Below are 13,521 nucleotides of genomic sequence, written 5' to 3'. Positions count from 1 at the left end.
AGTTAAAGTTTCTTTGAGATCAATAAAATCATCTTACTCTCATGAAGAAATATTTCTGTTCACAAACAACTAACTGCTTTCCTCAGTGTCGCTATCTGTATAGTGTGAAAAAAGAAAGGGTAATAGGAAGAACAGAAATTTATAATTACACAATATCAAGGTAACCCACTATGATACTGATTTATATTGCTGGATTAGCAGACACTCCGTCCTATGTGTGCTGACTTCCTTCCGAACTCTCAGCTTACGGCATAGCTTTGGGAAACACTCAGAAAGCCACATATGGTACAAAGATCACCATCTGGGGCGGATATTCCATGTTAGGAATCACAGAAGTGTTACTTTGATAACAAAACCCTAAGTACATTACCCAAAAAATAACATAACAAAGCATTAACAAAATTAGTTTAATAGCAGTAACAGAAGTTAGGGGTGGCCAACAGTTCTCTGTAAATCTCAGCACTAAAAACTATAAATTAACTGAGGGATGCAGAAAACAAAACTTTCTTTTCATGAAGTATAACACTATCTAAAATTATAGTTAAAACAAGCCTTCAGTAACGCTGCTGTTCCAATAATTAAAGTCGAAAGCCCATCAGGAGAGATGGACATTTTGTGAAATGTCCATCTTTACATGCATTTTTACATTGATATCAAATTAAATGCAATGGTTCTGCTACAGAAATTAATCCAGGAAAGCCTATTTAATATATTCTATTCAAATGTATTTTAGAATGAGTAATGGAAATATTAATGGTGTGAGGGTTAATTCATGCAAAGAAGCTTTTAGTTAATCTTAAAGCATAGAGGGGGTTGTGGGAAAAAAAAAGAAGAAAATCAAGGCCACAAAGAGTTATAATGACTTATTCTATGTGACAGCATGATCATTCCTTATAGGTCCAGTAAGTTAAGAGGAGGAGAGCATCATTCTCTAAATTACAGGCAGTTTTATGTACTGCAGCAACAGTACGCACGTTAAGTAAGTCAGAGTGAGGTTTCTTTGGAAAGTCTAATTGACACTACTGTTTGTCTTTTCGGAAGCATTCAAATTTGTAGTACAGTTCTGTAACTCAGAGGTACAAAGGACTCTGCAATTACATGCTGYACACAGCCATCTCTAATAAGATTGCACTGTGTACTGTGATATACCAGAACTTTCAGAAAATAAAACTAGATCTGTCAGCGTAGAACTGGGTAAGAATAACTTTTCCTTTGTTTAACTTCCTTTCAACATTTATGCTTCTATTGAGGAATGAAGATAGCAGTGAGGGATGGGGAAAATACTTCCTCTGAACCACTAACTGTCCTCCAGGTCTCGCCATCATTTTTCCTGTCAGCTATCCTCATTACGTCCTACAGGGTCTGCTCTAAAATCAAATGTACTCAACAAGCTTAGGATGTTCTTCATCTCATGAAAGTAAGGACACTTACTCAGCAGTGACAAATACACCCTAAATTCGACTCCTACCAAGGCAGATAGCTTAAATACCTACAGTACATTCACACCCTATCAGCTTCAGGGAAAATTCAAAACTGGTAATTTATTCTTTTGAAAGGAAAAAAATTTTCTTCAACTCCTTAAGCCTGGGAATCTTAGGCATACACATATTTATGTGTGCATATAACATTTAACATTAAGTTTAATTAAAACTTAGTGTTTCCTGCTGTAACAGTTCCCCTACTTAAACAGCTGCAGAAAACAAACAAAAAAAAMCAACAAACCACCAGCAGCAATTAAGAACTGTAAGGCAGGGAAAATCAAGATGTTACCATAGCATAAAAAACCCTCCAAAATCAGCTTCCACTTCTCAATGTTAGGAATATGTAGTGAAGAAGTCAAAAACCTTGCTTTTTCTACTAACAGCAAAGAAAGCAAAAAAAATTAAACGTATTTCCTTATGAAAATCCATCATTCTTCATACACAGAAAATCACACATTCATGAAAAAAGTTTGTAAACTCTAGTCAGGAGCCAGTTTACATTTATTCCTTCAACCTTACAGTGAGGAAAAAACATTTTCAAGGTTTTTTTTTCTTTTTAAACAAGTTATTTTCAGCTTTCAGTAGGCTCTTCCATACAAGAGGGAAGACTAGAGTTTTGGGGGTTTTTCTGTATTTTTTGAAAGGGAAGTTGGACATAAAAAAAATCTTGTTTCTGCATATTTAGAAGCCTTGTAAAAATTCTTGTAGTTGTGCAACTATTTCTGTATCCACAGTTTCCATAAGCGCATGAAAACCTTGTTCTCCCAGCAATTCCTGTTGTGCCTTTAGCTTCTCATAGATGAACTGCTGCAATGACACAGTGTGTACAGGGTCCTTCAATGCAAGCTGTGGAAACAGATARGAAGAAAAAATGTATATATAACACAGTAAAAAATCGTTTGTGACTTATCTCTTTTATAATCTGAATCAGGGAAAGAAAGATCTCCTGCTATTCTTTGTACTTAGCTGAGAAAGAAGAGAAATTCTCACAAAACAAAGATCAAATTCACCTCCAAGATGAAACAGATGACAGTTTCAAACTATTTGAAAAAACAGTTCTCAAATCACACACCCAAATTGCTATAAGATTTTGTCCTTCTATAAGAAAAGTATTTCGAAGTGCTGTATTACTTTCTCATCAGTCCTATATAACCCACCAGATGTTACCATGATAAATACTTTAAAAGTTTTCATAAGGTATAATCAATTTTATTTTACTAATAAGGAAACAAAATACTGAAAAAGCTGAACTGATTTAAACTCATATGACAAACAACAGAAAGAGCTGGAAATAAAAATCCATTTTATTTAGAGTTTCAGGCTTATTCTCTAATCATTAAACAATACTACCTAAAATAAATTTCCCTGATGCATAAAGACATAATTAAGTCTGCATAAACTACACAATTTTCTGGAGAAGGGAGAGGGAATATCTGTCTTGATAACGAGAGGTCTGGGCAGGCCAGAGGCATCTGTCACAGCACTAGTCTCAGTCCACCAGGCTGGATGAAGGGGGCACGTGGTCATGCTTGTGGGTTGGTGGGTCCGCCTGAAGCTTCAAGTATCATAAAGGAGAATGTTGAATAAACCGGAAATTACTGCAGACCTGTGATCTTCTGCATATCTTAGCATCAAAACCCACACAATATTACTTATGCTGGAAAGTCAGCAAACCATATGAAGTTAGATGTCAAAGGCCACTGAAATAGGAGACTTTTCTGAGCTTGTAATACCCTGCTATACTGCCATCTCCAAAAGAAATGAGGCACATTAAATTTGCACGATTACTCCTTCTGTATTTCCTCATTCAAATTTCACATATCATCTATGGCATAAGTTTGCTGCATTAGCAACAGTATTATCTTATCAGCCACTACATAAACATAAAGAGAATTATCACTGTAGACAAAGGATCCGGAAATTTAATGAGATCAGAACCCACACTTTTTAGATCATAAATTCCCTCATTGAGTTGAATCAGAGTTAAGAAATAAGGTCTTAAATACTTCTCTGACTAGAAGTAATAGGAAGCAATTAGCATCAGATAGAGTTTATATTAAATGGGAATGCAATATAGGAAGTATGCTTATTAAATAAATAATAAATAAACAAACTACCTGGACTGACAAATAGGTCCGAACACAGACATTTCATCAATAAAAACATAAGCTGTCCAGTGCTTAAGCAAAAGTTTTGATTTTTCTTTAGCAGTAGTAAGCTTAGGTCACTCTCACCAGATGAGCTATGTAGTTTTTCAAATACTCATAGATAAATTTGTAAAATAATAATAAAAAATTCTTCCAAGAAAAATCACATTTTACATTCATGACACCTTTCCATTCCTCTCCATTCTGGTATAATATAAAAAAATAATTATTTAGATATCATTTACTATAGTGTGGAAGACACTACAACATCAATTTTTTTAAACAATATTACAGTCAAGATAGGGAGGATTTACTGACTGAAACAAAGAAGTAAGACTTATTATGTTATAAACACGTTTGCCTATTAGTGCTTTAAGATAAAACTAAAAGCAAAGAAAGTTAGGGCAAAAATAAAAACCAAGAACCTTGTAATTGTCACAAAAGAGAAACCGAAGCTGTATTTCTTACAAACAAGTGGAATGAATAAGTAGATGACTTTTTAGCATCATCTATTGGAGCCTGCAAGTTTTCTTCCTTCATACTATGATCACCTTTCATGTTGTAAATCTCTTAATCATCCTCTCAGTATTCCTAACATCATCATCTCAGCCTTTGATCCTTCACATTTTTTTTCCTCCCCAGCTATTCTACATTTCAAAAGTAAAATACCGTTCTTTTATTACTTATTTATAACACTGCAGTCTTTTGCAAACAGACCTAATTGTGGTAAGTTTCGCATTTTTTGTATAGTAATTTTTCTCAATAAATATAATTTTGTCTCTAAGTTTTAAAAGGGCTTTTCATAATGAAAGACACTAACAAAAATCTAAGTTACAGCTACTAAATCAAGATTTGCCAAGGTTACTTTTATTCTCTTGTAATACTGCTTTGGCAAATATACAGTTAAAATAAGACTATCTTGCCAAGCAGAGAAAGAACCAATTTCAGAACAGTTTGCATTTGTTAAAAAAGAATTATAATCTGGGAAACATACCACATTTCTAATTTATTTGTTAGTTTCAGTAAGTTCATATCTGTAAATAGTCATACACAAAATTACTGTAGGGAATCTTGTGCAGAAAACCAAGTATTAAAACTGCACAAAGTGTTCTCATACTTGCGACCCTGCAACAGCAAAACTAGATAAACAGCATGCATCACAGTTACCTCGGCAGACATCTCCAAACAACCTTTAACAACCTTTCTATCCTCAAACCAACTAATCTACATTTTCAGTTAACAACATGTGACTTATCTGACCCTATAATAAAACCCTATTTAACTTGAAGTATTCAGTATTAGTGCGCACAAAGTCAAAACAATTTGCTTCAAAATACCAGTTTTCTTTCTACTCTACCAAAACAAATTCTACTCAGCAATTCCATATTAGAGTTCATCCCTCTGCTACCTAAAAGAAGAAATGGGCTTCAAGTCAAAGCCTCTGTCTTGGAATTACAGCCAATGCTCTAGTTCACTAATAAGCCTCAACTTTTCAAATCCTAATTTTAACAAGCTGCTAGAATATATTATGCCTGTAAGCACCTGAATGGTCACCTTCAAGTCCTGAACAAAAGTGCTGTCTTGTTTTCACATTAAAGGGTTTGAATTCTTACTCATTCACAAGCCTCAGTGGAACCTCAAGTCAGAGCTATCTCCAGCATCTCTTATTATAAAAAGGTGGTATCATGGCATAGGACTACGCATTTCTAGAGCTCCTCTGAATAATCCGTGCAATACTACCGAAAAGCAAATAATCTGGAAAAATAACCAAAATGAGAAATATGAGAAAGCTTAATGTATCACAGAATTCAAAGTTAATATTTTATTTCCAATTAAGCTGCTAGGTTTGCAAGGTGCAGAACCACAGTACTTTGCATTACTACAAGAAGAGACCACTGTATGACCTGCAACTCTGGCACATAATTGTTTTGATTTCAGAATCATCCTAATTCCCTACTTTCTTTTTCACAGTATTTCAATGAGGCTAGTAATTTTTATGTGGTCTTCAGCACAAACAAAAAACTAACAAAAATCATTTTAGTTTATTATCACAAGCATAAACCCACTCCCCAGAGTTCAGAACAGCAATTCCGTAGGCCAGCAGGGAGTTTTGTACAATTAACACTTGCTGGCATAAGCATCATCTAGTATCTCTAAGCAAATGCRACTTTCAGTCAATGCTACTGCGTTTGAGTTGAAAAGATTTAATTTAAAAGACTTAGTACACTAATCTTTCACGTTTAAATACCCCAGAAAAAGCTGTCTCAGTGAAAGTGCCCCTGACTGCAATAGAATTCCACTGAAGTATGAAGATACAGTTCAGAGTTTTCCCAAAGTCCTTTGACATTAACAGCAGAGGTCAGTAATTAGTCCAAAAACTATCTTCATTATCACAAAATTAGAATATTGTCTGGTTTAAGACATGACCCTAAAGACATTTTCAGACTACTGTATTTAAGTCTCCAGCTTGCTAAATGCTGAACATCTGACATCAATCTGGCATGGAATCTGACCATATCAAAATTAACACTGACAACTCAGATCGTAAACACTGGGTCAGGGACTACCTTTTTATATTTATATACATACATGTATGTATGTATATATACATATACATATATATATACACACACACACACACACACACACGTGTGTCTGTGTGTATTACATTCTTAACAGTGTGGCCACAATTTTCCATTGAAATACTCCTGAGTTTGAGAAGAGTAAAAAACATGTATTTTCAAATTAAAAACTCCAACAGCATCACAGCTAAAACAGCTGAAGGCAGGAAACAGAAGTCTGGCAAGGACTTGTTAAGGAAAGGTGCTCTAAGTAGCTYGGTATCAGCTGCTTTGTACCTTTTGTTAAAGAAGTCCAGACAATGGACATCTGGAAAAAACTCTGTAGACTAGCTGGTATAATCAGCTTCCTATCAGATCACTGAATCTTATTTTCACCATGAAGGAATGATCTTTAAACTGGTAGATAGAATATTTGTTTTCTCTATAATWCATGCCTCATTTTTTTCATTATTTGCTATGATATATATCTGTATCTATGTAGCTATGCTTATATATACATACACACACACACACATATATATATCTTTTTTTTCTCCACATACTTTAAACTTTCAACCAGTTGTATAAGCATAAAAATAGCGTTTACTTTTTAAACTTTACTTTCAATATTTGTAAAATATTGTACTCCATTTAGCCACATAGCTGCAAAATAAGCCTCAGTTTTCAGGGTTGTTAAAATACATAGTCCCAATGTTAGGTTTACCATTTCCCAYGCCAGTTTCCAACAAATTGGCTGCCCAGCTAAACCCTGCAGTTCTGAAGTTCTAGTGAACCTTAAAATTAAGGTTCTACTTTTCATGGGATATGCTGCAGAAAAGCAGACTGATCATTAGGAAGGTCAATAAAAATCTCAGTGACTATAACTCTTGATTAAATATTACTATTAAATGCTATCTCAGGAGGTTTTTGTCTTTTGAGATCTGGAGATGATAGGGCCTGTGAATGATTAATGTCCTAATTAATTACAACATTACAAGAGGCTTACAAAGAGAAGTACATTTAGTCTTATTTCTTGAAAGCAGAACTAATTCAGTTGTGATGTGCAGCAATAACAGGTGCTTAAGTATAATAATAATAATAGCAAATTTTTGCTAAATAGGAATCCCTGTTTGTATTGCAGGGTTAGAAGTTGCTGATTGCTTTCAAAATTCTTCACTTCAAATAAAAAATGATGGACTAGGAAACAGCATGATCTTTACAATTAATATTTTTAGAATGTTTATGAACTAAAATAATGACTAGAACATCTGTTTAATCAGGAATAACACGGATTCAAAAAGCAAGGGGATACTGTTGTAGTTGATACATGAAATTAGACTATCAATTTTCCTGGTAAACAGTAATTTTCATTTCTTCACTTTTGAAAATATTACCTTCAGCCAATCATTCATCTGATTTTTCCTTCCTGCAGCACCATGCAAGAACTGCTGTACAGATGAGACCAGAAGCCTACCATATCCATTATTCTGTCTTCAACCTTGGGTGTTGGAAAGCAGCACAAATACAGAGTCTTTCTTCCCTTTCAAACTTTCTGCAATCAATACTAAAATCCTCAGGAGCTAGAAGGTGCAGATGGATCACTGAACTTTAGAGTCATCAATATATTCATCCTTCTTGAATTGTCTAAATTGATTGAAAAGAGAACTAGATTTATGGGCTTCAAAACAGCTTGCAGTCATAAATTCAACAATTTAATTACATGCTGCATTTAAAAAAAGTAATTCTTTTTGTTTGCTTTAAACCTGTTGCCTAGTAAAAATGGACAAAAATTTGCTATAGGATGTTCATTTGTCATTGCCATTCAGTTCATGATTCTACAGCACCTGTCTTTTACTTTCCATGCTAAAGAAGTTTAGCCTGTTCAATTAAGGCATATACTTTATACCTGTACAGACATGTAGCTATGTTCTCCCTGGGTTCTCTCTCTCCCCCCGTCCCCCAACTCTTTTTCCTCAGAGATCTCATGYAGATTGTGTGCATTTGTGAAGGCATTAAAAGCAAGCCATCCAAACTCCAGTCTCTGGAGCTTCCATCTTAAATAGCTCAATCTGAACACAAATGCCAGGCAGCACATGCAGATTCCTAGACATTTCAACAAGCACAGATGAAGTCCACTTTATCTCTGCAGGTACAATAAATATGAYATGAGAAGGATGCATCGAGTTTACTCTACATACTTTGGTGTCAGAAAACCTTGAAGAAATATGGGAGCCTGGTCTAGTCTCTTCTCATATAGAAATCATTCCATACTTCTTAGCATACCTCTAACTTTTCCAGTTCTTCCACTTTTCTGATATAATCAGTAGAACTGCTTACAATACTGACTGTGTATACAATATGGATATTTCTAGCATAATACTGCTTTTGTTCTGCTCTCAATTCCTTTCCTTACAATCCCTAACATCTTTGTCCTTTTGACAATTGCTAACATTTTCAGAGAACAATCTGCAATGACTCCAAAATGATTTTCTCAAGTATAACAGCTAATTTAGATTCCATTACTGTTCATGTATAGCAAGGTTGTTTCCCTCCCACCACGTGCATTACTTTGCATTTATTGACATTTGCCATCTTCTGTTGTTGTATCATAAAGTCACTCAGTATTGCAAGATCACAGCTGAACTGATTTTGACTACGCTGAACAAATTTTATATCATTTGTAATCTCCATCACTTTGTCATTCATCCTGCTTTCCAACTCAATATACTAAACAACATGGTTACTAGCACCTATGTGCCTCCCAAATGTTCTTTAACTTATGTGGGTAGTACCACTGGAAAGTAAAAAAGAATATACTAGAGCTAARTAGTTATGCTGCAGGTGTCATTGTTGAGTCGCATTATCTTGTTGCAGCACGCATCAACTATAACTAGGTTTGGGCATCATACATAGACAGGCCTAGATACAAGCCCTGWCTTTAAGTGAGAGACAGTATGAGATTCTGCATTGTGTTTCTTTGGAAAATAGAACACAATTTGCTGCCCAGGTGGTGAAATGTGAATATTCTAAGTCATCTTTGTAACTTCTGAAACTAAAGCTGTTTTAGAGAGGTGACGTGGCCTAAGGCATGGGGGCTGTATGGACCACTGAAAGTTTCCCAAGCTGTATGTTACCACCTTTCCCCTCTTTTTTTTACGTCTCAAACATGACTCTTCATGCTCTACGTAATTCCATGCCAGGAGCTGASTGTTTATTAGCTGTTTGTTCTTCTGTTGGAGGATTAGAGCATTGGAGGGCTCTAATTTACTAATCCAAATTTTATAGTAATGCTTATTACTGTTGCATTTCAGCATTTTTACACAAAGTCAACTTTAAAAGGCTTCAKGGCATTCCTTATTCAGACACAATCTTTTCTTCAAAATAGGAGTTCTTCCTTTTGGTTAACGTAAGTTATTTTTAAATGGTTTACTTAAATGGTATTTAAAAACAGTGTTGTTGAATGAGACTGAGGWCCGTTTTACATGTTCAAGTGCTTATATCTGACATAAGGAGGCCTGCAGGGTCTCTTCAATTCTGGATAATTTCAGTCTGAAAAAATAACTTTGGAAACACAGGCTACTGAACGCAGTTTAGAGAAATCATTATACTTCTATTGTAATTTGTATACAGCATAAATAGCTCTATACACAACTACTTACAGGAACCTGCATTTACACTTGATCACTTCATTGCCTGTTTGCCACCTCTCCCCTCTTACTCCTCGCTATTGGTCTGTTGTGTTAACCTCTGGAGTGTAAGGTCTTCAAAGACTGCATGTCCTTGTATGTCTGTACAGCTCCTATTGCTATGACAATAAATGACTATTTTAAAAGATCACTAGTTATATTTAAGGCTATACTATGAGCAGTACTAAATGATGCTGTCTGAAGATTTTTTTCAGGTAAATACATAACAGCACGAGTATCTATTGTGCTTTCTGCCTTTAGACCAACACTACACTATAAGCAGTTTTCACGTATGAGTAGAGCCTCCTTTGAATCTTTTACTAAGCAGCCAGCTCTGCAGAATGAATCACTATTTCTATCTTCACGTGGCACAGAAGCTCCAGGACAATGACCTGCATAATACTTCATGCAGGTTTGTGACCTCACGTCAACAACTTACTTTCAATTACCAGTATATTACCTGAGAAATGTGAAACTTACYGCTGAATTCCCTACATGCCTAAATCTCTTTTAAAACTATGGAAAAACAGTGTGAAATCAAAGCTACTGAAAGATTTCAAAATGATTATTTCATTTTTGCACCACTTTTCACAGGAAATCARACTCAAATGACTAAGTATCTCCAGCTTACCCTCCACAATGTATGCCGGCAGGACATAGCCAGTATTAAAGCTAGTACTTCTTAGTAAAATCCCTAGAATAGTGAAGCTCTGGAAGAGTTTTCTAATAACAGCAACAAATATCTAGCTACTTCACAAATTGATCTTGGACCTTGGCAGAAGAGCCTATATCACGGGTGGACTGATAACACACTTCTGCCACATCATTGGTTTTAAACAGTGGTTTGACTGAAGAGCAGTACCTAAGTTTTGAAGAACAGCTGTCTGTCCCCCCCCCCCCGCTCCCTCCCCAGCTGCATTCACCAGAAGCGACAGAATTTTGCAGAATTATCAGTTGTTTTAAACCAAGTTTTGTTAGGCCAGTTTCTATCCTCAACATCTTCAGACAATGCTAATGCCAAAGTCACATAGTTTCCAATACAAAATCATGTATTATTTAGCACAGTGATATGTAGAATGCAAGAACAAGTAATAAATCTCCCCTAAAAAAAAAAAAAAAAAAAAAAAAGTTTGGGGGCTTGGATTTGGTAAGATTTTCAGATCTTAAGAAATTCTCCTCAAACTAAGCATGGATGCTTTGATACTAAAGAGGGAGCAAGAATGATGGGCATGAAATTATATTTACTGTGATGGTAAGTATCTTGTGATTGTGATGCTTTGAGAAAGGCTGGAAAAATCACTTAAGGAATATATCCTTTATTTTTAACAAAGGATATAAGATTATACAATGGAACCARATGATACAGAAGTCTAACATCGAAACTTCTTTCATAGATATCAACGGGCCTTGGATTAGATCTGTGGTTCATTTTTAGACTACTGCAGATAGAAATTATATCAAAAACAAAATACACAGCAAAAATACTACTTATGCTATAAAAGCATTGCTTTTAATAAATCACACTATCACATAAAATTTAGTCATTTGGCTTATAACTCATCAATTTATTTTCTTCAGAATCTATAAAGTAAGGACTCGTACCTTCCATACTAGGCCAAAAAGCAAAAAATAAAACCCCCAAAGCTTATACATTTACATACAGCTTCATCCAAAACATGCAGCAGCATGGACAATTCAAGTTTAAATGAYAAGATTTTTACCTAGGGAATACACCTTACTTCATTTTTTCCTTTCCTAGCTTCAAATATACAGCTGAAAAAGCTTAATTCTTTTTTCAGCAATGACACTGGAGTTACTAAAAATATATATGTTAAGGGCACATAAAAGAAGGTCTATATACTATAAGCAATGCGAGGTCACGAACCACTCCATCGATTCACATTTTCTAAATAAATTTCCAAGGAAAATGAAATAACAGACCCTAGAAACGAAATTATCATAAACTTATAGAACAGTATTAACAGTATTGTCTTTAATAATCATAAGCTGTGAATAATAATCAAAAAACATAGCAGCAACAAAATAAAGAAATATCAAAAAAATTTAGATCCTGCACAAATATCAGGAAGTGATACTTAGCATGGACCATACCAGTTTGTATTTTTTCCTCACATTAGTGGCCTTTAAAGCTGTAATGCATTATTTTCAAAAAGATAATCCCTTTTAACTCTTCATTATTGTTTTACAGGGTTTAAACTCTGAACTCTACCATACAAACTGCTGATTAAGCATTTAGAATATCTAAGACGGTAGACACTTCTTACAGGAATAAAACAGGGCAGATGAATAGAAATTTTCTCAGATCAACTGCAGATTCTTTTTAGGTGGTTCCTGTACCTCCTCTTCTCAACAAAAATAGCCATTCCCACCCTCATTTCACCAGCTATATTTGCAGTTGTTTTAAATGTCAAATGAACCCTTGAGTGCCGATACTCTCACAGAGAAGAAGAAACTTCTAGTACAGTAGAGTGGGATGGTCCCAGGTACTTTTTTGTTTTTAATCCATTTTTAATACTAGTTGTGCTTGTAGGTCATGATTAACAACCTTAGCTATTATTTGACAGTTTTACTACTACTGTTAGAATGATCAGTACTGCTTTGAACTAAACCATTGTCTCAATTTCTGCAACACTCAGAACAAATTTTATACCAAGCAATTTCAGCTGTTTCAGAACTGATTTGTAGCAGACACTCATATCAACTGGAGTTTGTTTGCTTTAACAGCTATGAGAAATGTCATCTAAAGGAATAAGAATATGGTGAATACTTCAGTTAGCTGCAGAGGTGACAGCAAAGACATAGGGACAGAAGGCTCAAGTCTGAAATATATCAAGAATAATGTGTTAAGCATGGGAACAAGAAGAGTGAATTAAGACAGACATTCTTATAAACACAGGCTTAAAGTGAGAAAAACAAAAGGTTTTCATAATACTTAGGAAAACTAGAAAACACAGTAACAATGGAAATAGATGGGTCTACAATATGAGAGAAATTAGAAATGGAAATAAAGCTTCTGTGTTCATATATGACAATCTAAGCTACATAAATCTTCTAAGGAGACAAAGGTTGAGATGATGTTCAAGAACAGTAGGGGAAGAAATCACAAGCAATTCCTTAACGGAAAAGGAAAGCCAATGATATGGCTCAAGGGCAAATATATTTTATATGCAAATTAAAACCTCCCTAGGCATGCCCTCAATGGTTCCGGCTCATCACCAAAGCACAGCCATTTCTCTTTAATTACAAATGAAAACCGTATGAACAATAACTCAGTATACAATAACTCAGTATTACATGTGACCCCCAAACTGCTCCTTTATTACGACTATGCTTATCAACATTATTCTGGTGCACTGGGCCATTTAAGAGGGAAGAATGATACCAGTTGTAAAAAAAGTGCTTCGATTCTCAAGAGATTATCCAAAGCCACTAGAAGAATGAATATCATCATTCTGCAGGAAATGCTTTGAATTTCATTTAAGCCCACAGGCTGAAAGAAAATCTAACCAAATATAACAAGGTCTACAAATGCCTGTAATCATTCTTTTAAAAGCAATTTAATTGCTGAACTATTGAATGCATTTTTAAGGATCACAGGAAATAATGTTTACATACATGTATCTAT

General features: G+C 34.9%; 1 protein-coding gene across 1 annotated transcript in view; it reads right to left on the bottom strand.

Annotated features, from left to right (window-relative positions):
- Nucleotides 1–388: 388 nt before the first annotated feature.
- IPO11 (importin 11) overlaps nt 389–13,521 on the bottom strand; it is a 101,246-nt gene continuing 88,113 nt past the window's right edge. The window contains exon 31 of the mRNA XM_085322428.1: nt 389–2,327. Coding sequence (XP_085178554.1) covers nt 2,163–2,327 — 165 coding nt within the window. The 3' untranslated portion in view covers nt 389–2,162. The remainder of the gene's footprint in view (nt 2,328–13,521) is intronic.

The sequence above is a fragment of the Rhea americana genome, unplaced genomic scaffold (assembly GCF_003343005.1).
Source record: "Rhea americana isolate MKP2758 unplaced genomic scaffold, rheAme1 scaffold_77, whole genome shotgun sequence".
In the NCBI taxonomy this organism is placed as follows: domain Eukaryota; kingdom Metazoa; phylum Chordata; class Aves; order Rheiformes; family Rheidae; genus Rhea; species Rhea americana.
Note: the sequence above shows the minus strand (reverse complement) of the source record. Positions and strands in the feature narration are given on the sequence as shown.